Consider the following 24,715-nt stretch of genomic DNA (forward strand, 5'->3'; position numbering starts at 1 on the left):
GCTGCTGGCTTTGGGCTGGGGGGCGCTGGGGTTGGGGTGGAGTAAGACTGCACATCCTGGATCCTCCCAAACATAGCTCCAAAGGGGCCTCTGGACAGTCTCTTGCCCCAGGGTGATTCTGCAGCTCCCCCACTCCACAGCTGCTGCTCCTCCTGGAGGTGCCATGTGGGGTCCCTGCTGTGGGTCGGTCTTTGACGTAAGGTAACACAAACACGCAGCGACTGCCAGGCCAGAGGTCCTCCTCACCTTTGGCTTTACATCAGTGCCTGCTCTGTACCCTCTTCCTTTAATCTTGTTGGCAGCTGCCGTAGCTCCACGGCTTCTAACAAGCCCAGATCCCCTTAAAAGTGTTCACAGATAAGCAGGCTGTTTGCTGGCAGGTGCCAAGACCTGCCTGGCCTAGAGGCTGCCAGGAATCATAGCCGTTAGAGATTAAAAAAATGCACAAGGGGCTTCGAGTCCATCTACAGGCCCCCATCCAGCCAGTGCAGGATTGTTCCGATGAGGTGTACTGTCCAGTCTCGTCTTGTCTGAAGTCACTCCAGTGCTGGGGCTCTGATCCATAAGAATGGCCAGAGTGGGTCAGACCAAAGGTCCATCTGGCCCAGTATCCTGTCTTCCGACAGTGGCCAATGTTGGCAATGAACAGAACAGGGTAATCATCAAGTGATCCATCCCCTGTTGCCCATTCCCAGCTTCTGGCAAACAGAGGCTAGGGACACCATCCCTGCCCATCCTGGCTAGTAGCCATTCATGGACCTATCCTCCATGAACTTAGAATCATAGAATCATAGAATATCAGGGTTGGAAGGGACCCCAGAAGGTCATCTAGTCCAACCCCCTGCTCAAAGCAGGACCAATTCCCAGTTAAATCATCCCAGCCAGGGCTTTGTCAAGCCTGACCTTAAAAACCTCTAAGGAAGGAGATTCTACCACCTCCCTAGGTAACGCATTCCAGTGTTTCACCACCCTCTTAGTGAAAAAGTTTTTCCTAATATCCAATCTAAACCTCCCCCACTGTAACTTGAGACCATTACTCCTCGTTCTGTCATCTGATACCATTGAGAACAGTCTAGAGCCATCCTCTTTGGAACCCCCTTTCAGGTAGTTGAAAACAGCTATCAAATCCCCCCTCATTCTTCTCTTCTGCAGGCTAAACAATCCCAGCTCCCTCAGCCTCTCCTCATAACTCATATGTTCCAGACCCCTAATCATTTTTGTTGCCCTTCGCTGGACTCTCTCCAAATTATCCACATCCTTCTTGAAGTGTGGGGCCCAAAACTGGACACAGTACTCCAGATGAGGCCTCACCAATGTCGAATAGAGGGGAACGATCACGTCCCTTGATCTGCTCGCTATGCCCCTACTTATACATCCCAAAATGCCATTGGCCTTCTTGGCAACAAGGGCACACTGCTGACTCATATCCAGCTTCTCGTCCACTGTCACCCCTAGGTCCTTTTCCGCAGAACTGCTGCCTAGCCATTCGGTCCCTAGTCTGTAGCTGTGCATTGGGTTCTTCCGTCCTAAGTGCAGGACCCTGCACTTATCCTTATTGAACCTCATCAGATTTCTTTTGGCCCAATCCTCCAATTTGTCTAGGTCCTTCTGTATCCTATCCCTCCCCTCCAGTGTATCTACCACTCCTCCCAGTTTAGTATCATCCGCAAATTTGCTGAGAGTGCAATCCACACCATCCTCCAGATCATTTATGAAGATATTGAACAAAACCGGCCCCAGGACCGACCCTTGGGGCACTCCACTTGATACCGGCTGCCAACTAGACATGGAGCCATTGATCACTACCCGTTGAGCCCGACAATCTAGCCAGCTTTCTACCCACCTTGTAGTGCATTCATCCAGCCCATACTTCCTCAACTTGCTGACAAGAATACTGTGGGAGACTGTGTCAAAAGCTTTGCTAAAGTCAAGAAACAATACATCCATTGCTTTCCCTTCATCCACAGAACCAGTAATCTCATCATAGAAGGCGATTAGATTAGTCAGGCATGACCTTCCCTTGGTGAATCCATGCTGGATCCATGCAGGAACTTATCTAGTTCCTTTGTTGAACTTTATTATAGTCTTGGCCTTCACAACATCCTCTGGCAAGGAGTTCCACAGGTTGACTGTGCATTGTGTGAAGAAATACTTCCTTTTGTTTGTTTTAAACTTGCTGCCTATTAATTTCATTTGGTGACCCCTGGTTCTTGTCTTATGAGAAGGAGTAAATAACACTTCTTTACTCACTTTCTCCACCCCAGTCATGATTTTATAGACCTCTATCATATCCCCCCTTAGTCGTCTCTTTTCCAAACTGAAAAGTCCCAGTCTCATTAATCTCTCCTCGCCTCCATACTCTAACAGAGTGGAGTGCTACACCATATGTTTATGGGGCAATGGGAAGGGAAGACTTTCCCACCCACACCAACCCCAGTACAAAAGACTTCTGAGATCTAAAGGGACACTTCATTGTGTCACCGTAGCAAGGCACTTCAAAGGGGCTCTCCCTGTTTGAAATCCTCCAGCTCCGCAGGCTTGGCTCAGCTCTAGATTGGACAGCCCCTGGCTGATCTCAGCAGTGGTGGAGAGGGATGGAGCCGCCATTCCTAGAGACAGCTGCCTCCCTGCAGAGGCTGTGTGCTCAGAGAGTGATTGATGAAGCAGTGGGCGGCAGGGATGCAAATGGACAGGCCCGGAGGTGGCTGCTTTGCTTTATTCAGAGAAGCCGGTAGCGCCTCTATTTAAATCCCAGGGGAAAGTCAGTCACCATTCCAGGGAGCAGGAGAGCCTGGCTGGGTGACAGGTGACTGACAAGGGTGCTAATCAGGCTAACGAGGGCACCTTCACGCTGACACACTGTACACAAAAATGCCAATTAGGGAGAGAATGAAGTCTAATAGGTACCATTAATCAACATGACATACTCTGCACTCAGCCTGGGGTATTCATAAAACATAATGCTGCATGCACTGCATGGCTCTTTATGTGTGGGGGATAAAGCCAACGTTAATTACAGCCTTCTCTGGTGCAAACACACTAATAGTTACCTCTGCTTATAAGCTCTGCCCCTCCACCCCTGTACATTTCCAGGGCTGGCCTAAGAGCCGCCGTTTCTGCCAAGTGTGAGCTGCCTGATCCTCTCGCTGTGCAATGGGAACCTGGTCTCTCATCCTGAGGACGGGTGGTCAATTGCTTTCCCTGCTACTGACTCACTGTGCGACCTTGGCCAATTCTCTTTGCACCTTAGTTACCCGGTTGTGTGTGATATTGTTTGCTGTGTCTAGATAGATTGTAAACACCACAGGGCCTGGTCTGTCCCTCGCCATCTGTGTGTGCAGCGCCCAGCACAATGGGGCCCTGCTCTCAATAAATAAGAATATAATAAATCGAGCAGATATCAAATGACAAAAATTCCCCCGCTCCCAAGTATGAAAAGGGCTGGTTTTATTCACTGATCTAGTGGAATTGGAATCCTTCTTAATCAGCCCCAGTGTAATTCGCTGGAGGATTAGCTAACCTTTGGGGGAGAATCTTCTGTGTCTGTGGTTCGCCTCCCTCTCCCATGTCATTCCCCAGCAGCAACACCTGATAGCACCTTGTGCTGCTTCCCTGTACTGCGCTGATGGCCTGTGAGTATTGCTCTCTATGGGATTTCAGAGACTTTACTGCAGGACCATGTTTAACAACGAAATGTCAGGGAGAGCAGCAGGAAACACTCAGTCCTGGGACATGTTCTTCTGTGGCACAACGTCGCTCTGTGTTTCTGTTTATTTGCGCAGCTCAAAGCATTTTCTGAGCAGTCTCATGCCCACCCCTGTATGGCACATTTTGTTACACTCATTTTAAAAGATAGGTAAACTGAGGTACAGTGAGCTTCAGACCTATTTTTTGAAAAGCATCCACTTCTTCTTAGCGTATGTGCAACGTGCCTCAGGTGGCACAGGACCAGGATTCATCACTGAATTTGGTCCGCTAGTTGGATCATTAGCTTCCCCGGCTTGGGCCAGGTACTGACGAGGAGAAAGCATCCACTACTCTGGGGTGTCTGTGTGAGACACCTTGAACCTGATTTCCAGAGGTCTGAAACTATCTGGAGTGGGAGTTGGAGCTACTCATTGGAACAGCCGCCATGGGAGTCAACAGAGCCGGACCCCTGCCGTGTGGGTTCTTTAATAACCCTGACCCAGGCCAGGCAGCTAGGGCTAGGAAACCAGTAGCAGCTCTCCCATGTGTCCCATGGTCCTGACATGGTGTCAGAGGGGAGGAAGCCACTGGCAGGCGGGGACCAAACGATGCCGCCCAAATCCCTCAGTCTGGATGGGAGGCTGGTGGAGAGCAGAGAAGGCGGCTGCAGCATGGAGAAGTACTGCCCAGAAATCCGAGCTGTTGCAATCCTGCTGCTGCTGCTCCATGCGGCAGAGCCCAGAGAGCTCCAACACCTCCCCAGCCAGAGCAGGCTGCAAACTACGAGACAGTGTCCTTCAGAAACATCACTGTGATCCAGGGAAGAATGTCACTTGGGAAAGGCATGTTCCTTGTTGCCAACCAACTGCCAGATGAGCCCTTGGCCGGTAAGTCACAGCCCTGCATGAAGCTGCGCTATGAGTGTGAATGGCTACCAGATATACCAATTAGAGACCAAATTCTGGGGGTCTGATGAACAGACAGGCCCAAGCAAGGTCTTTGTGAGGGGTGGACTTGACTTTGCAGAGCACAGTGAATACATTTTCCAAGGGCAAAATCGGAAACAGAATGCAGAAGAGCCACTGAAATCACAAGAGTTTCAGTTGACCCATGTTCCCAGTTTGGCACAGGTGTTTCTGAATCAAAGAGGAAAGAGCACCTCTTACAGGTGGGCTCCTCCACAGTTTTCACTCGGCTGTTGTAGGACACAGCAAATAGCAATAAAATACATTTAAAATCTCACTTTTCTCACCAGTGGGATTCCAGGCAAGCTAGTGACCACAAATAGATCACCCTTGGGGAGCGGCTTCTTTGGGCAGTTCTTTTTGATACCCCTCCCCAGTTCTAGCACACCGCATCCAGCCCTTACCAGGCACAGTCAACAGGGCTAACGAAAGAGCTGGGTAAATGACAAAGGACTGGCTATAAACAACTGTGGTAGATTCCAGGGAGCCATTGTTGGTATATCATAGCACAGCTCACAACAGCTCAGAGACTCAGAAACTGGCAGAAGGACAAAACTCGTAGTGCCATCACCTAGCAAGCTTCTTGAGCTAAAGACGATTAACCCCGAAGCAGTTCCCAGGGAGCCCTGCACCAGGAAACTAGAACAGAAGTGGCAAGTGTGCCATGCAGATGCCCCCATGGCAAGTGGGAGGAATGCTAGATGCCAAACAGAAGGCAGCTGGCAGGCGGCTGAGTTCCCGTCCTCACCGAGGCCATAGGTCCGAGCCGCCCATGAGGGCCAGTCCTGCAGCAGGACAGAAGAACCTGACAAAAGCAAGGAGGCCCCTGGCTGTGGCCCTGGAGGATGCTGGGCGTGCTGGTGACAGAGTTGCCACAACCCTGTCTGGTCACTGACAAGGAAACACGCCAGGAGCAGCAAACAAGCTGCGGGGGCGGATGCCGGTTAGTAGTGGAACTGACAGCGGAGTGGCTGTGTGATCAGAAAGGTGTGGAGGGTCCCGGGCAGTGGTTATTGACCGATCTCCACTAGGAGGGAGAATAACCATCTCGCCCCTCAGAGGGGTCAGGCTGATCCCTGGCCTCTGCCCCACAGATCTCCCTTGGTTTGTTCCTACCTGGCTCTGCTAGTTCACGGATGTCACGCCAGGCTGACATTGCATGTTACTGGGCATTGGATTTTCAAGGGGAAAAAGAAGAGAAGGTGTAACAGTAGCCCCTGGAGTCATGTGACTTTTGTAAGCCTGACCAATGTCACATGACTGGGACCAGGAAATAAAGATCCATCTTTTACTGACACTCCTGTGTGCCACACTTACACTCAGCATAGGGTGCCACCTGGCCAGTGCTCACCCAGACAGGCCAGGCTTCGGTTTGTGTGTCCGGGTGCCATTTGGCAAGCCCTGAGGTCTGGTTTTTTTGGTCTGGGGGGAGGAGGCAGAGCAGGGGGCGGGACCTTGTCCAGTTACCAGCCATTAGAAAGGTGACCACCCTAACTCATCACCTTGGGCTTGCTGTCCCAAGATGGGCTCCCGACACCCAAGCCATGCGAATGACTAGGTATTTAACACTATGCTCAACCCCCGCTCCTCTGCTGCAAGACACGCTGCAGGGGAAAGGGATTCGCTTCTCAGGCCACTGGGCACAAACAGACCCCGTAGGTCTCACTGGCTGCTGAACTCCCAGCCTGACTAACCCAGCCTGTCACCCCCCAGGGTCACCCTAAGTCCTGGTGCGGCGCATGCAGTCCTGGAAAGCTGCGCCCTCCCGTTGGCTCGCATACTGCTGCTGGGGTGAAGACTGTCCTCCGTGCGCACAGCCGTCCCAGGGCACAAACAGAGCAGAGCCAACGGTGCGGTTGGAGGCAGGAGCTCTGGAGGCCGGGAGCCGAGGAATGAGGGCTGCTTGTTGGTGGCCACATTAGGCAACCTGATTCTGTGCTTTACACTCATGCGCCTCCAAGAAGTCTCACCAAGTGCACATCAGGCCCATAGACTGTGTCTGTTCCTCGGTATCAGTGTGATATTTACGCCAGTTGCCCTGCCAAATATCCAGCCCTCCCCATGGCGCATGGCAGCACCCCCCCCAAGGGAAGCCAGGCTGGCAGAGACACAAACCCTTGTTCTAAGACTAGCCCATTGTCTGGAGCAGAACTGCTCTCCTAGAGATCAGGAAGGTGCTTTTTTTAGGACGAGCCTTTCTCCTTTGATCGCTGCGTGTAATCACCCCCCGTTACCTGCTGGGCAGCGCAGAGCTAAGCTCGGGATGCCACTGGCTACAGAGTTGGATCTTTGTTGTTTTTTGTTGATGAAAAGAGAAGACAGGAAAATGGAACATGTGAAACTGACATGGTAGCAACATCCCAAGGGATGAAAAGGTTTGGAAAACCTCCATGGATCTCCAAGCACTGTACAAACATTAATGATTTCAGCCTCACAACTAGGGCCTGTTGAAAATTTTCCATCAAAACTATGTTTCAAGAGATTACGAAATTTTTCACAAAAATTGCCTGCTTTCCAGAGAAACATTCAATTTTGCATTGAAAAAAGGAATGCCCAAAAACCAAAGGACTTCAGTTGTGAAATGCCAGCTGTCATGGTGACAGGGCGAGCTGTGATTAAATCTCTTTTCAGTCCCTTTCAAGTGCATCCCTCTGGTTTCTTTGACAGGTTTCTCTATTCACTCCTTTCTGGGTGGAACCACACAGTCCAACCACTCCTAGACTGCCTCTCTGGGCTGCAGCCTCTCTGGTCACCAACCGTGATAACGTGAAGGCCCAACTGTGTGGCAACTGTAAGCCATTTTCCTCTGGAAACCTGTGTCCAGCAGCTAGTTAAAGTGACTCAAATACAGCTTCTTCAAAACAAACAATTATTTATTCACCCAAAGGTCGATAGCCTGCAGGACAACGGGATAAAACAACAACACATCTATCCACCTGGGACTTACCCAAACTATATTCTTCACTTGCAAGGTCTAGGTAAATTCTACTCAGCCTTGGATTGGGAGAGACAGACAGTCCCTGGAGTGTTCTCCCAGCATGTCTCTGTCAGCAACTCATCTCCAGCCGCTGCTGCCCACTCACCCCCACTTCCTCTCTAGGCTGGGGACTTTAATGATTTAGTGCCCCTTTGACAAGTGAGCATTTCCCAGTTAACAGCTTCCCCATTGTTCCCTTAAGGACTCTTAGTATGCCCTCTGGTGGTACTTTATCTTTGGCATCCTTTAGTTTCCTGTTTGTTTGCCCCCCTGACAGCCTCCTGAGATTTAATTACATGCAGTCAGGCAGGATAATATCAAACAGGCAAACTGAGGTGCATGTAATATTAATAAAATATAGTACAGATAAAGCCCTACTTCTCCACACCATGGCAGTGCCTCATGGGAGTTGTAGTGTGGGTGCATCGTATCCCCCTTCTCTTCTGTGGTACAGGCTCTTACTTAACTTCATCTCCCACAGTACACTGCAGCCATGCAACTGCCTTGATGAGCTGCCTCTCTCAGCAAGGAGGGAGACCATGATGCATGGGGATGTAGTCCAGCCAGGAAACTAGTGACTAGTAGCATGGATGTAGAGGTGAATGGGAGCATGAGGCACCCAAATGACAACTCCCATGAGGCAGCGTTTCAGAACTGAAATATTTTGGGGTTTGATTATTCACCAAAAACGTGAAATTTTCAATGGAAACCCCTTTCCCCATTTTCTGACTAGCCATATGTACAGCCCCCTGTGAGGTCAGTCAGTATTATTATCCCTATGCTACACACCGGGGCACCCCCAGAATTTTTCCACCTGGTACGCATAACCCCCCCTTGTGCCTACTGCCCCTCTCCTGCCGGCTCCTCCAGGCAGGCACTCACCGCAGCGCCTCTCCTTGGCTAGTAGCAGGCCTGCAGACAGGGCGGGGCAAAGGGGGCAATTGCCCAGGGGCCTGGGCGATGTAGATGGGTCTGGGGGCTCCTGGCCGCTGCTGCTGTAGCAGTATCGTCAGCCCCAGGCCCTCTTTGATCGCCCGGGTGGGCCCGGCTCCTAGGCGCGTGCAGGGCGATGCCGCGGGCGGCAAAGGCAGCCAGGCGGGGGCGGGTGGCAGCCCTGGCCGTGCCGGAAGAGCGTGCCCTGCAGTGCAATCAGCAGCTCGCTGGGCAGCGGGCAGCACAGGCACGGCACAGCCCAAATGTCAGGCGGACCCTGGGCCCACTGACTGTTCTGCCCTGGGGCCCGGAATTGCTGTCGGCGGGCCTGCCTAGTAGCGGGTCTTGTGGCTATTGCTGAACAAGTCCTTCTGGCAGAGCAGACGGGACATGAGCTGCTAGAAGTGGCGCAAGATCAGGCAGGGCCCCAGGGTGAGCCCTGGTGCAGGAGCCAGCCTCATGGCAATGGCAAGGAAATGGAGGGTTGGCTGCCCCACAGCTCTCTGTCATGATGGAGGGGGCCACAGGGCCAAACTGGAGTGTGCAGTGAAGCAGCCAGTGCTGCTCCTCCTCTGCCGATGGTGCACACCATGTGTAACACGCATACAGCTGTGGGTGCCACTGGCTACAGGTGGGGAAACTGAGGCACAGGGCAACACGATGACTTGCCTAAAGTTGTGTAGTGTATAAGGATTGGGTAGAATCCCTTTCAGTAGTTTGTGAGCCCTCTCATGGTGCTCACTGTTTCCGTTTCAGAAGCCCCCAGAGTCCTTCTGGAGCAGCGGTGGGTATATGTAGTTAGGCGTGTTGCCTATAGTTAGTAAATGCAGTTATTTGTACCTCACCTCGCCCTGTGGTTCTTTCATACTATGATGTTGTGCAAAGGGCAAACAACCCAGCAGTCACGGAGCTGAGACCAGAACCCTGCAGTCCTGGCTCTCCACAGCCAACCACTCGATGACACATGGCACCATCCACCCATAACATATGGCATCATTGCTGGGGAAGATTTCGCTTCACTGCCCTTAGCAGGGCCAGTCCATGCCAGGTTGCACACAAGACTCCGCACCTCCTGGGACACAGCTTTGGGGACCAAGTCCTGCACCTCCTTACAGTGGTCACTCCTCAGCACAGTCACTGGAGTCACCATGGCTTTACACCAGTATACGGGTGAGCAGAACTTCTGAGCCCTCTCGATATAGGCATGGTTGAACGGGTGCTAGTAGGAGGCAGCGTGGTCTAGAGCAGTGCTTCTCAAGCTATCTGAAGTGGGGGATGGGCAATTTTTTTTCCCAATGTGCGCGCAGACTGGCAGGCGATGGCTCGCGAACCAGCACCGGTCCGCGGACCACCACTTTGAGTAGCACTGTCTAGTGGATAACATCCTGGACTAGCGCTCAGGAGAGCTGGGGTCTATTCCTGGCCCTGCCGTTGGCCGGCTGAGTGGTCTTGGACAAGTCACTTCACAGGGAGGATGATTCTGACCTCCTTTGTAAAGCGCTTCGAGATCACAGCTGACAGTGTCAGAGAACGAGGTGTTGTTATCAGTGCAGTGTCCCTTATCCGTGCAGCCAGAGACCATGCCAGCAATGCTGTGTATTGTACTTCTCCCCTGTGGCAGCCTTGCAGGCCCGATTACAATACAGGACTCTGAAAAAAGGATCCGCTCTGCTAAAAGTGAGGATCTGGCCCACTGACTCCAGCGGAGCGGTGCCGACTTACGCCAGCTAGGGATCTGTGCTCAAGACATTTCCGCTGCAATGCCTCAGTATTTCAGTGCTGGCCGTCGTAGCCGTGGTGGGAGCTCAGGGGCAGACCAGTCTCTAGGGCTCCATCACTATTTTAAACACTGTGTTCGGCAGACCTGTGCTGAGCAAAAGTTTCCCAGTGTGAGCCCCGCCTGCCTTTTGGACAGGGGCGGGCAAACTTTTTGGCCTGAGAGCCACATCTGGTTTCTGAAATTGTATGGAGGGCTGGTTAGGGGAGGCTGTGTGCCTCCCCAAACAGCCAGGCATGGCCTGGCCACCGCCTCCTATCCGACCCCCCCCCACTTCTTGCCCCCTGACGGCTCCCCCAGGGCTCCTGCCCCATCCAACCCCCCTGTTCCCTGACGGCCCCCTGGAGACTCCTGGCCCTTCCACCACCACCCCCGCTCTCTGTCCCCTGACCGCCCCTGGATCCCTCCCCCCATCCAACCCCCCCCCCCCTCCTTCCTGACTGCCCCCCCGGGACCCCTGCCCAATCCGACCACCCCTTCTCCCTGACTGCGCCGGACCCCCTGCTCCTAACTGCCCCCTGCCACCCCATCCAACCCCCCCCCCTTCCTGACTGCCCCGCCTTGCACCTCTGCCCCATCCACTCCCCCGCTCCCTGTCCCCTGACTTCCCCCAAACCCCCGCCCCTGACTGCCCCCCGCCACCCCATCCAACTCCTTCTCTCCTTCCTGACTGCCCCCCCACGGCCCCTGCAAAACTACATTGCTCAGGCTTCGGCTTCAGCCCCAGCTGGTGGGACTGAGGCCCCCGGCTTCAGCCCCATGCAGTGGGGCTTCAGCTTTCTGTCCTGGGCTCCAGCGAGTCTAATGCTGGCCCTGCTTGGTGGACCCCCTGAAACCTGCCCCGGACCCCAGGGTGAGAACCACTGACTTAGAGGGTGGCTTGTGCCCTGACCAGGAGGGCGCGTAACCCTTTCTGAATGCTTGGTTAGCTTTTCCTCTTTGCCTCAAGAGCCAGGTGACTGTCCAGTCCCCTTCTTTAAATCCCGCTCCGTTCTCAACCTTGGCAATCTCTTGTGCCAGTGCATCCCGCCAGGCTAATTGTGTGGAAAATATTGCGTCAATTTTCAGTTTGGCACCTTGCAGTTTCACGACAGCGGTAGCCCTTTCTATTCTTCTTCTTCATGCTATTCTATCTACGTCTCCTCGGAATCTGTCCCCTCATGCGAAAACATTTTCAGACGACGGCTGTATGAAAGAAGCTGCTGTACTCCAGTGAATGAATATCACGGTTCTGATGTGTCTGGATCTCTTGTTCCAGACAGTTGCACACATGGAGACAGCCAGCATACTGATACTGGGACAGACACATTGCTCCCAGAGAGCCAGCTGGCCGCTGAGGAGCCGCTGGCTGTCATGGCCTCCTCCCAACCCCCTCGTAAGTCTCCTGAGACAGTCACAGCTCTCCAGCTCTCAGTCACCAGCCGGAAACGCCTGTCACACACTCTGCCGGAGTTCCAGTTTAGGGGCGATGCTGATTAATTTGCTTACAATTGTGTGTCTGGGGGTTGATGGCTTTGGGACTCTAATTGCACTGGGGAAAGCGAAGACACAGGGAGCCCCCCAGCTCCCTGGAGCTAATGCTCTGGGGCCAGGTCTCATTCTGAACAGCCTCTGGGGATTAGCCTTTGGAATGGTCTGCTGCTGGTTTAAGAGCCTCTTGAAGCCAGTCTGCCCAATCCAGGTTCTAGCCAGTCATAGCCCACAGCACGGTAGCTAGCGAGGAAGCTGGCTCGTTAACCAGGTGTTATGGGTACACAGCAAGAGAACAATCCAGAGCAAGGAAGGAACTGCAGACAGATGTAACAGATGTGGTGCTGTAGGTAGATGCTATAGCTAGACATGCCGCTGCGACGTGCATCCGATGCGACATATATCCGCTGCGATGTGTCATACAATATGGTGATATGATCAACGCAACATATACATGATAAATGTGTCATACCGTGATATTATATAATATGATTTGTCACATACTATGGTGATATGATAGATACAACATATACATGGCATAATGTGCCATATGATACTCTGATATGAAAGATGCAACATATACATGATAAATGTGACATATGCATGATAGGACATGTCATATACATGACAGATGTGACATACACAAGATATGGTGTGTCATGTGGTGATGATATATACATGCTCAGGGTGACACATACGTATTCCAGAATGATAGATATGACATATGCCTGAAAGATGTGAGGTATACATACTCCAGAATGATAAATGCAACATATTGGTACTCCAGAATGATGCTGGAGATTATTTAGGGAGTGTGACAGGGTCAGGCCAGATGGCTACAGGAGAATGTTAGAAGGCAGATATATATTAGTCCCAGATTAAGCAGGTCCATTTTCCCTAGGTAAGGCAACAGGAGCAGTTCCAGAACAAGAAGGAACTTGCTGGAACAAATTCAGGCAGGCAGGCAGGCTAATTAGGACACCCGGTGCCAATTAAGAAGCTGTTAGAATCAATTAGGGCAGGCTGGCTAATCAGGGCACCTGGGTTTAAAAAGGACCTCACTTCCCTTTGTGGTGCGTGGGTGAGTGAGCAGCTGGGAGCAAGAGGCACTAGGAGCTGAGAGTGAGAACGTGGACTGTTGGAGGACTGAGGGGTACAAGCTTTATCAGACACCAGGAGGAAGGTCCTGTGGTGAGGATAAAGAAGGTGTTGGGAGGAGGCCATGGGGAAGTAGCCCAGGGAGTTGTAGCTGTCACACAGCTGTTCCAGGAGGCAGTCTAGACAGCTGCATTCCACAGGCCCTCGGCTGGAACCTGGAGTAGTGGGCAGGCCTGGGTTCCTCCCAACTCCTGATCAGACACCGGAGGAGCTGACCTGGACTGTGGGCTCCACCAGAGCAGAAGGTCTCTGGGCTGTTCCCTGACCCACATGGTGGATCAACAGAGACCGTGGGGATTGTTCTCCTTCTGTTTCCCTATGCTGGCCAGTGATGAGGTTAGCTGAGTGAACGGCAGGTTTGAGCCACGAGCAAAAGTGGCCAAACTGAGGGCTGCCGTGAACCTCTGAGGAGAGCAAATCCGCCAACAAGACCCACCAAGGCAGAGGAAGAACTTTGTCACAGGAAACATAGCGCATTGCTGGAGGAGGATTTTTTGCATCTTTCCTCCACATGATTCAGAGCTCTATAATTAATGCATAATAAATACATAAATAAATAATACCATGATGGGTGTGCGTGTGGGGGTGTGAATTTGAGTGTTAACATAGCCAGAATATGTGTCTCCTTGTTTTGGACCCAGTATAGTCTTCCGTCTGTCTCTTCCTAGATTGTTAGCCATCATGCTCACTTGCCGAGCTGGGTGGGGGAGCATTCGTTTAATTTACTTTGCGATCCAGGGTATTTTTCTCTGGAGGTCTCCCAGGGGCACATCCCTCTGGATCAGTACTACCCCCTTCTTGGGCTTTGGTTTTTATTCACAAAGGGAACTCAAAGGAAACAATGCAAAGCCCAGTCCAAGCCTTGCCCCTAACTTAGCTGCTCCTCCTCAGGGCTGCTCAGCCCATACACTAGGACCTCCCTCTCTAGTTAGACATGCCCATCTCCCTTATAGCTGGGTGGGTAAAGAGCCAGCTGCCTCAGAGAGTTAGAAGAACCCACTTAGGTCCAGATTTACGAAGGTATTTAGACACCTAACAATGCAGAGAGACACCTGAGCTGCTTGGGCACGTTTGTAAACTCCACTAGGTGTACACCTGCACCCTTTGTAAATCTGGCCCTTAACCCTTTCCCACCCAAACTCTGATACAGCTCCATGCCCTGAAGCCTCCTTATCCATCATCCTTGCTCATGTTCAGCTTCCAGCCAGTCTGGCAAGAGGTTGTCACAAAGGCTGACAGACCGACCCTTACAAGGTCCAGCCCTGGGTGCAATTGCAGAGGCGAGAGGCCCCTGACGGATGCTCAGTGCTGACAGCTGCTAGGGGGATGGTATTGCTGTTAGGGCTGGAGGTACAGCCAGCTCCTTTGAGAGAGTGAACGTTTGGGGCTGACTGTCCGCGTGTGACTTTAAATGTAATGTCCGCGCCACTTTGGCGTCACTAATCTCGCAGGCGGCTTCATGCCCATCACTTCAGCGCAGAGGGGAGGCCAGCTGGGGAGTTGAGCAGAGTGGAAGAGCAGTGGGATCTGTGTATGACTTTCTCTGTCTCTGGAAGTGTGTAAATGCATTAGGATCAACCGAGGGGAGTCAAAATTGGGTCTCCCACCGCTCCAGAGAGTCCCTAATCACCAGGTCTGGGGTATCCTGAAGTGGGCCTTTCTCAGTCTCCCTTGCTAAAGTGTTCCATGGGGTATAACTAATTAACTCTCCGTTGGGCCACACAGCAGGAGACTCTAGAGCCCGGGCTTTAAGGCACTTACCCTGAAGATCCAAGTTAAATCCCTTGCTCCAAGCACCGCTACTGGCTCAGGCCCCGAAGGGTACATCTGCCCTGTACTGTCAAACCTGCAGCAGCAAGTCTATGAGCCCAGCTCTACAGATGAGGGCTCTTGCTAGGGTGCTAGGAACGGCCGCACTGGCATCGTGGCTCGGGCTCTGCTACCGACCCCGTTGACCAGGCTCTGAACCTTGCTGCCGAGGGTTTGAAAAGGCCGCATAAGATGCACCTAAAAGCAAAGCAGGCAAGGGATTCTGCTGGGGTCTGGTGCCAGCTGGCGTCCAGACTGCACGTATGCTCAACTGCTGGAATTCAGGCACCCAAAGGACTTTTACCTGTGGAAACGTAGTCACCTTGGAACTTTAGGCACCTTCAGGCCAGGCGGCAGCTGAGAAGGGGGTTGTTAAAGCCACTGGCACATAAATGTTCAATTTAGGGGCCTAAGATGGCAGTTAGGTGCTTAAATCCCTCTGTGAATCTAGCCCCTGGCTTGTCTGGGCCTCAGCTCCCCGTCTGTACAATGGGACAACAGCTGTGCCCTACCTCCCAGGGTGTTGAAGGTAAATACAGTAACGATTATGAGGTGGTGGGGCCAGATAAGGATCTTAGATCATGATTTACAATCCTGTAGTGGTAAGAATATAATTAATAGCGGGAGACCCAGCTCCTGGGGCATTTGACACTGGGCTCATCTTTAATGGAAACAATGATTCATTAATCAACTTATCTGCTGTGATTTAAGGGGCAGAGCAGGAATGATGGGGAGTCAGGGACGCTGCTTCCATTCCGGGCTCTGTCACTGATTTGCTGGGTGGCTTTCAGCAAATCACAGTGCCGCTCTGTGCCTCAGTTTCCCCTGTAAAAAGAGGGTGCTAATATTTACCTAACTGAGGCTGAACGCTTGCTAAGCGCATTCACCACCCCCTCCAAGACAGGGTATCCCTTTTCTCAGCACTCTGTCTGCATTCTGTGCGTCTATAGTGAGCACCGACTGGACCTCATTCCCACTAAGCAAGAAATTGACAGTTACGTTAGATGAGGCAGGTTTTTCTGTAAGGAAAATAGGATGAAATTCAATAAGGACAAATGCAAAGTCCTCCACTTAGGAAGGAATAATCAGCTGCACACATACAAAATGGGGAATGACGACCTAGGAAGGAGTACTGCGGAAAGGGATCTGGGGGTCATTGTGGATCACAAGCTAAATATGAGTCAACAGTGTAACGCTGTTGCAAAAAAAGCAAACCTCATTCTGGGCTGTATTAGCAGGAGTATTGTAAGCAAGACACGAGAAGTAATTCTTCCGCTCTACTCCACGCTGATTAGGCCTCAACTGGAGTATTGTGTCCAGTTCTGGGTGCCACATTTCAGGAAAGATGTGGACAAATTGGAGAAAGGCCAGAGAAGAGCAACAAAAATGATGAAAGGTCTAGAAAACATGACCTATGAGGGAAGATTGAAAAAATTGGGTTTGTTTAGTCTGGAGAAGAGAAGACTGAGAGGGGACATGAGAACAGTTTTCAAGTACATAAAAGGTTGTTACAAGAAGGAGGGAGAAAAATTGTTCTTAACCTCTAAGGAGAGGACAAGAAGCAATGGGCTTAAATTGCAGCAAGGGCGATTTAGGTTGGACATTAGGAAAAACTTCCTAACTGTCAGGGTGGTGAAGCACTGGAATAAATTGCCCAGGGAGGTGGTGGAATCTCCATCATTGGGGATTTTTAAGAGCGGGTTGGACAAACACCTGTCAGGGATGGTCTAGATCAGTGCTTCTCAGGCTATCTGATGTGGGGGACCGGCATTTTTTTTTTTGGGCCGATGGCTCCCAGTCTGCAGACCACCTCTTTGAGTAGCACTGGTCTAGAGAATACTTAGTCCTGCCATGAGTGCAGGGACTGGACTAGATGACCTCTCAAGGTCCCTTCCAGTTCTATGATTCTATAAACCCGGCTGCTTAAGGGCATAAAGTGATTACTAGCCATACAGGCCAAGAAGAAGCTTCCCGCATGGGCAGGTTATTCCATAATTATCCACTGAGATTCTGCCCCCTCCTCTGAAGTAGCTGGTACTGGGCACTGAGGGAAACTGAGGCTAGATATCCCCTGCTCTCTGATCCGCTTTGGCAGGGCAGCTCTGTGGAGATCTCAGGGTAGCGGTCACCAGCCTGCACTCTGCACCTAGTGACCCATGGCTCCTGGAACAATCCTAGCTCCCTCCTGTGTGGCCCTGCTGGTCTCTGCAGCACGGTGGGTTCACCCCACACACTTAACTCGTTCGCCTGCTTCCAAGAAAGTCCAAACAAATTATTAAGATGATTTTTAATTATCATTCCAACTCCTGCGCTGGAGATTTAATTAGTTTGTTTTGACTGTTGCGTGGGTCTTTCCCCCCTCTTCCCCCCCCCGCCAATACCACCATTTTTTTGGAAGTGTATTTTTAGCCTCAGTTGCCATGGAAACATAGACACCAGGGCCAAGCCAGTCACAGATGGAGACAACACACGCAATCCACCCCCTCACTTTGTTTCCCTGATTGAGACAGCGCTTTGAGTATTAACTCCTTCCCCACCCACTGGGTGCAGCCACGGGCTTCTAACCCATGTCTGTCCACATCGGCTGGAGGGTTCGTGCAATAATCTCTGCTCCTTTGCGTAACCATCATGAGCGAGGGTGTGTTAGAGCTGTGCTGATCTGTCGGGGTGGGAGTTTGTGACAGTCTTTCCCCTGGAGCGCTTCCTGCTTTTAGGTCTGGAGGGCCCTGGTTCAATCCATGATGATCACGCTTGTGCCAAACTCCACTGGAAACTCTGTGCTGAGCTATTTTAATACCACTCTCCGGAAGGGGGCTGCAGAATTAGGCCTGGCCCAGAACTGGTGATGGGAATGGTTAGAGACCTACAGAACCATAGAAATGTAGGGCAGACAGGACCTCAAGAGGCCAGCTAGTCTAGCCCCCTGGTGAGGCACCATTAACTATAGTCTCATATATAGAGGGCTTGAAAAGAAAGGCCGGGTTGCCTTATTGAAGAGGCAATGAAGAGAGGGCAGGATAAAGGTGTACAGAGAAAGCGGACGAGGAGCAGTACATAGCCCAGACCAGCAGAGGGATGAAGGACTTACAGGCCATAGACCAGGAAAGTAGGAATGTGTTTAGGTGAGACCTGGGAGGCAATGGAGAATGGACAAGACTCTTCCAGGCTGCACAGTAGAAGACTCTTGCAGCAGCATTGAGTGAAGGGCCAGAGAAGATGCTGATGCTAGCCTAGGCTGTGCATGTGGGGGCAGAGGGATGATCTGATCTATCCTTTAGTGAAATCGTCCCACCCTGACTCTGGCAATAACTTTGGCATTGTGTCTTGCAGGACCATCAAGGTGGAAGTGTATGACTGGGATCGGGATGGCAGGTAAGGGGGACTCACTAGATCTATGCAGCCTCCAATACAAACCTCAAAAATGCCAGAGCAGGCTAGGCACTGAAGCCAGTGAGGGCTTTGCAGTGATTCCATCCGGGGCAGGATCAGGGCCATTGTGCTGCAGACATTACTCGTTCTCTTTGCAGAGAGATGCTTTGTCAGTGATTCCAGTGCAGCAGAGAGGGAAAGACAACAGGAGAAGAGAGGGGACTGAGAAAGAGACAGCGAGGAGGGAAGAAGGAGCTTGAGTGAACTCTACAGCGGTGGTTCCCCCCAGGACCCTGCCCCCACTTAGCAATATGGGAAGGTCAGGGTGGTCATGGCCCCTTGACACCTGGGCACAACTCCCAGGCTGACAATCCATCACTAGAGAATTTCTCATAAAGCTTCTCTTTCCATGCACAGCCACGACTTCATTGGGGAGTTCACAACCAGCTACCGGGAGCTGGCCCGCGGGCAAAGCCAGTTCAACGTCTACGAGGTGAGTGACAGACGGGGCACCCCCAGAACCCACCTAGGGGGCTAGCCAAGCTCTGGGCAGCCAGGCCTCCACTGTTCTGGGCCACGTCCCTTCCACCAGCCTTGTGCACTCCAGTGTTGAGAGGTAGTGTAAATCAGGAGTGACTCCTGGGCTAGATCCTCAGCTGGCGTAACCTGGCAAATGTCCAGTGGAGCTATGCTGATTTACACCAGCTGAGGGTCTGGCCAGTGGTCACCACCAGTGTGACACCATTGTGAGATCAGGACTAATGCTTGCCTAGTCCGTTGTGCAGTTGTTTGTACCTGTGGAAAGGGAGTGACAATGGTATCAAATGCCACCCAATCAGTTTGCTGTCACACACTGGCTGCTCTCCTCGGACAGCCTGGATTCACCGCATGCTGACATCACATGGGAGGTGAGTCTGATGGTCTCTCCTAACTTGGAGAACATCTGACTACAGGGCAAGGACCGTCTTTGTGCTCTGCGTTTGTACAGCACCTAGCACAGTAGGGTCCTGGTCTGTGACTAGGGCGTCTTGGCACCACGGTAATAATAAATAACAATAATTGCAATAACAAAATCAGCACACAGCTGAGTCCCTGCTCAGGAGATGGCCAGGTCTGCCAGTGAGCAGTGATGGGCATCAGAAAGCTGTGTGAGGAACTTGGGCCTGGAACAGTGGTAGATGGAGGTGCATCGGCAAAACTGGCAGTCTTGGGGAGTCCAAGACTGAAACAGCAGAGGTGAGGGTGCAAGGGCATTGGCAGAGTAGGGGTTGGGGAGCTATGGGCTGGAACAGAGGGAGGGCAGCTGCTCAGGACTCAGGGCATTGGCAGGAAATTGCTCAGAAATCAAGATTCAAGTCTCCCTGAGCATAGAAAATACTGTATAAAAGCCAATTATTAGACATTTCCTGACAGTAATAAATAATACAAACAAATTGCTACTGTACAACCATAAAGGGATTTTACCATGGATACAAACCCATCTGTGAGTTACTCCGGGATACTCCCATGTTTCTGTTTGCTACTGGGCTCTGCTTGTCATATCTCCTTGGCTGCGACACCTGATTGATCCTTCCAGGACGCTGGGGCAGTCTCAGCATCCAGGAATCCAATGAACTAGCAATGGGAAAGGACACTAGACACCTCGGTGCAGGGGACATTGTGGGCCAGGTGCTCAGCTGGCATAAAGTGAAGCCAATAGGGCTATGCTGATTTACACCCTCCAGGGGCTGCAGCCCAGAATTTCAACCTTGCACTAACTGAAGTCTGGACATCCCGGTATGTCAGCAGCTTGGCCACAGTTTACCACTAGTGATGTCATATGGCCAGAACAGAGTGCGTGTAGCTGAACTCCCGGGGGTTAGCACTGATGCAGCCTGTGTGAGATGGATTCTGCTGGTGGGGCCTGGCTGGTGTTTCTCCATGTGGCTGGGAGGCAAGGCTGTGGCTGGCTATTTGCTGGCGTGCCACAGCAAGTAAAACCTGGGACGTATTTCAGGTCAGCTGAGCCAGGGCAACTCTGAGCACAGGTGTAAGTGGGGACACAGGGCAGAGTAACAGCGAGCAGGCTCCAGGCAAGCTCTTTGCCTGCTGTCAATCAGCATCGCCCCATTGACTGAGGGCCTCCGTTCTTAAAACTCTCTGTGCAGATGGCAGAGCCGGTGTGTCCGCGATAAGCAAATCCGAGCAATGATCCCATGCCTGAATCCCCTGCATTCTTGGGCTGGGTTTCCTTCCCTCTCCCAAAGTGCTTTGTGCCCTCCCCACGCCTTAACTGTGGCAGCTCCCTTTTAATCTCATCGGATGTGATGTTTCTAGGCCAGCTTTCCGAATGGCCACATGGGCTCTGACACACTATTAGTGTCCCAGCATGTCTCATCGCAGGCTTGCGGGGCTCCCTCCAGCGGGAGGAGGGGGAGGGAGCAAAGGGGAGGAGGGGGAGACTGGCGTATAAGTTGTTCAAATCATTAATGCCTTTTGTTCCAGATGAATTCCCAAGGCCTTATCAAAATGGATCATCATGAAGGGCAGGGGGAAAAGTGATTTTAGATTCGCTCTTTTTGGAGACAGAGCAAAAATGTCAATTTGCTGTCTGGAAAGGCCATGTTCCTGGTTATGATTGAGAGCCTCAGGGAAGCCAGCAGAGCCGCTGGGCTGGGAGAAGACCAGGACTTGCTGGAGAGGGCCAGATGAGCAGTAGGGTCAGGAAATCTGGGCGCTTCCCCATCCCAGATGCTGGAAGGACCTGGGCCCTTCTGGAGCAGCTTGGCTGTGGAAAGTAGCCAGGGCAGTTGTGTCCTGCAGAATTTGGACATTTGAACAGTGGACTTTCTGGCCAAGCTTTTTCAAAGAGGCCAGTGATTTTGGGCACCCAGCTTGAGCTGTCTTAAAGGGACTTGATGTCAAAGTGTCCAACACCAGCCCTCTGAAAGTCAACCCCTTCAAGGTGTCTCCAGGTTGGGTGCTCAAAAATGGAGGTATCCCAAATCACTAGTCACTTGGCCTCCAGGTCTAACAATGTGGACAGTGCTAGTCTAGCCCTGAAGAAGGCTGGCCCAGTGGTCACGATGCTAGCTGGAGACAGAGTTCAAGTCTCTTCCCCCTCTATGGAATTCGTGTGGGATGCTGGGTAAGTCACATCTCTCTGGACCTTAGTTTTTCATCTGTAAAATGGGTTTGATAGCCCTGCCCCGCCTCACGGGGGATTGGAAGGGTAAATATCACAAAGATTGTGAGGTGCTGAGGTTCTGGGATGATGGGGGCCATGTGTGCTCTTTGAGAGTGAAATCCCCCTCTGCAGAGAGCCAGCATGGGGCCCGTGCACCGTTTCCATCCTCCATAAACCCTGCTGGGAGGACAGTAAGTGGTGTCTCAAGCTGAACCTCAGCACAGGGTGACTGCTCCCATGGGGCTTCATCCTCCGCTGCTGTAGATCAGCTGAGTTCAGTGGGGGCTCCCCCAATTCATGCCACATTGCGACTGTACCGTCAGTGCTGAAATCTCTAAAATCTTTTCCTAGAATTGGGACCACGCTTTGGGACACAGAAGGGAAACATTCCCTTTAGTAACAGAAACATTGTTATGTTCTCCGGCATCCCGAGGGCTGCTCAAGCGAGATGTAAAGAATTGCCTTTGCTGAGAGCTGAATTTGTTGCTTTAGGCTTTTCTGCTTCCATCCTTATCCCTGCTAAGGGATGGCTATATAAAGATCAGAAGCAAGATGGGTTGTTTTTACTTTGCTGATAAGTTTTTTGGTAGGGGTGGGGGGCATATCTCCGACTAAAAATAAAGATAAGCATCCAGATAATTTGGAGACTTGTTCTGATGTCCGAATATCTGACGCGATGGATAAAGACAGATTGATAACATGTTCACAGTGTTTTCTATCAGTCATATGCCTCTCACTTGGAACACTGTACTCAGTTTTGGTTATTCGCTCTCCAGTAAGATAGAGCAGGAAGAAGACACACTGGTAAAAATGGACAACCTCCACCATCACTATTGCTGAGGGACCTATGCCAATGGTGTCATTTGTGCTAGCATAAGCAGGCTTCACTTTGGGCCCCAGGATATTCAGTCTCTTCCATTTCCTTCGTCTTTCAGGTGGTGAATCCCAAAAAGAAAATGAAGAAAAAGAAATACATTAACTCGGGAACAGTAAGTGATGTTGTTTTTTCTTTGGGATTTAAGCTACCCAGGAAGGCAGGAGATGATTATCCCCGGATGGTGAGTTTCCCAATGGCAAGCTGCCATGCAGAACCAACCAATCAGATTTCAGAGTAACAGCCATGTTAGTCTGTATTCGCAAAAAGAAAAGGAGGACTTGTGGCACCTTAGACACTAACCAATTTATTTGAGCATGAGCTTTCGTGAGATGCTGCTGCAGCGCCTTGTTGGAGCTGGAGCTTGGGCACCTCATGCCTCCATCCTCTTCTATGAGCCAGGCTTTTTTCTTGGTCGGTATTCATCTCCCATGATGCACTGCAGTCCCCCCTCTTGGAGAAGGGAAGTGTTACTTGGGCGTCCCTGGCCATGGGGCGTCATGGGAGATGAAGTCCAGTGCATAGAGAAGAATGGCGCATGAAGTGACTGAATCTCAATTCCCCTGAAGTGCTACAGCATCCCTTCAAAGTCGGGGTGTCTTAGTTCCTAGGGGGATTTTCCAAGGAATGCAGACATTTCCCATGAAATTCAGATATTTTCACCAAAAAACACTGTAGTTGAAAGCTCAATTTTCCACTGAAAAATAGTTTTGACAGAAAATGTCCGACCAGCCCAACATGACCCACATTGCCAGAGAGCAGTGTAGGGACGTTAGCTACTTCCTCGGGCTGACGAGAAATCTGTAGTCTCCAGGGGCATCCCACTAGCACCTTTCCTCGGCACTCAGCCCTGCACCAGTGATCCCTGCAGCCTTGGTGGCTGTGTAACGTGTTGCCCTGTCTCTTGGTTCCGAGGTGACGCTGCTCTCATTCACTGTGGAGTCGGAGTACACCTTCCTGGATTACATCAAAGGAGGGTAAGTGGGTTATGGTTTCCCTTCCTAAACAAACAGGATCCTGGCGCTGAACAGCCTGGCTCCAGATGAGGATAGGGCCACTGTCTGTTTCAGGACAAGTGAATTGCCCAATAATGCTGTGTTGGCCTGTGATGATGATGGTGTAGCTACCAAGAAATCCCATTGCAATGTCCAGCGTAAATTCACGACCCTTCCAGAAACAAGGACTCTGCCTGAACTTTGCAGAGGGGTGGCAAGCCCTGAGTGGACAGTACGGTGCCTGGCAAAACCTGATCCAGCCTCTGCTGCTTTCTGATTCTCTTCGGCCCCAGCTACACTAGAAAACAGAGCCGCTGTCGGGAGTGGCTCATGACCATGAGTGCCGACCTCGGGGCACTGTCAGTAAACAGGGCAGGCACCCCAAACTGCTGGTGTGTCCTGTAAGATTTCACCAAGCCAGTAACAAATGTGAACTTCTGGAGTCTTACCATGGAGTCACAGTCGTCTTGCCACCCAGACAAACTGGACTTAGTGATAAACTTACAAGAAAAATCACACAATGTTCAAGTTGCTTCCAGTCCCAAGAGACCAGTCACTAACCTCAGATCAATTGGTACCCTAGATCGTCCACCAAAGACAATCCCTGTATTGAACTATCTAAAGGTTTATTAACTAGGAAAAAGAAATGAGAGTTATTTACAAGTTAAAGCAAGCTAACATGTACACCCAAATGAGTTCACATCTAAATCTTAAAGGTGACAAAGTTGTAGTGATCTGTCAATTCAAAGTGTCTTTCAGGGCAGACCCCAAGGTAACCTGTGGGGATCTCTATGTCAGTTTAGAGTCTCTGGCCCTTTCAGAGTTCAAACAGTGAAGAGAGAGATGGAAAGTTTTCCTGTGGTTTTGTTTTATTTCCTTAGTTCAGCTTCCAAGTCCTTGGTCCAAGAGGGCCGTTAACCAATCTTTTGTATTGCAATGTTCCTTGAGAACCCATCTCATTTTAACCTGGGTTCACAAGTTCAGAGCAAACATTTTCAAAGTTATGAAGCAAAATTTACATATTTCCCTATCACATGGACTACAGACAGTGCTCGTGAGATTAATGCATGCAGCCACTTACAAGCATTTCAGAGTCTAAACACTGACTACATTCATAGCAGACTAATACCTATTTTGAGCAAAACTAACAGGTGATTAGTTTGCCAGTTCTTAACTAATGCCCGCAGCCTGGGCAAGCACTGGCATCTGGCCGGGCAGCATTACACACTGCTTATCAAGGGATCAGTCTGATGTGCTATGAGTCTCAGTCAAGCTTCCTCTAATGGTGCTGAAACTAGTCTGATCCCATCTGCACTAGCAGACCAGCTGCTGGAGGGGCCAATTGCTGATAATAGCATTGTCAGCAACAGATTGTTAAGAAGACATCACTGGAGCCCAGTCGACGTAAGGAAAACACCCAGGGAGGCAATGGAGGTTGGAGTGCCATCCACCCAGCGGGATTGCCACACCGCGGCCTAGAGAATTCTGGGAGGGGATTCTGGCAGACAGGCTCTGGCCTCAGGATTCGGCTCCAG

The 24,715-nt window shown here is 51.2% G+C and overlaps 1 protein-coding gene across 4 annotated transcripts in view; it reads left to right on the forward strand.

Moving 5' to 3' along the window:
• CPNE5 (copine 5) overlaps positions 1-24,715 on the forward strand; it is a 214,894-nt gene that overhangs the window by 122,168 nt on the left and 68,011 nt on the right. For all 4 annotated transcript variants that reach the window (XM_048826649.2, XM_048826650.2, XM_048826648.2 and 1 more), the window contains 4 exons: positions 18,107-18,148; positions 18,563-18,638; positions 22,247-22,300; positions 23,101-23,162. In XM_048826649.2, the coding sequence (XP_048682606.1) occupies positions 18,107-18,148; positions 18,563-18,638; positions 22,247-22,300; positions 23,101-23,162 (234 nt within the window). The remainder of the gene's footprint in view (positions 1-18,106; positions 18,149-18,562; positions 18,639-22,246; positions 22,301-23,100; positions 23,163-24,715) is intronic.

The sequence above is a fragment of the Caretta caretta genome, chromosome 21 (genome assembly GCF_965140235.1).
Source record: "Caretta caretta isolate rCarCar2 chromosome 21, rCarCar1.hap1, whole genome shotgun sequence".
NCBI lineage: Eukaryota > Metazoa > Chordata > Testudines > Cheloniidae > Caretta > Caretta caretta.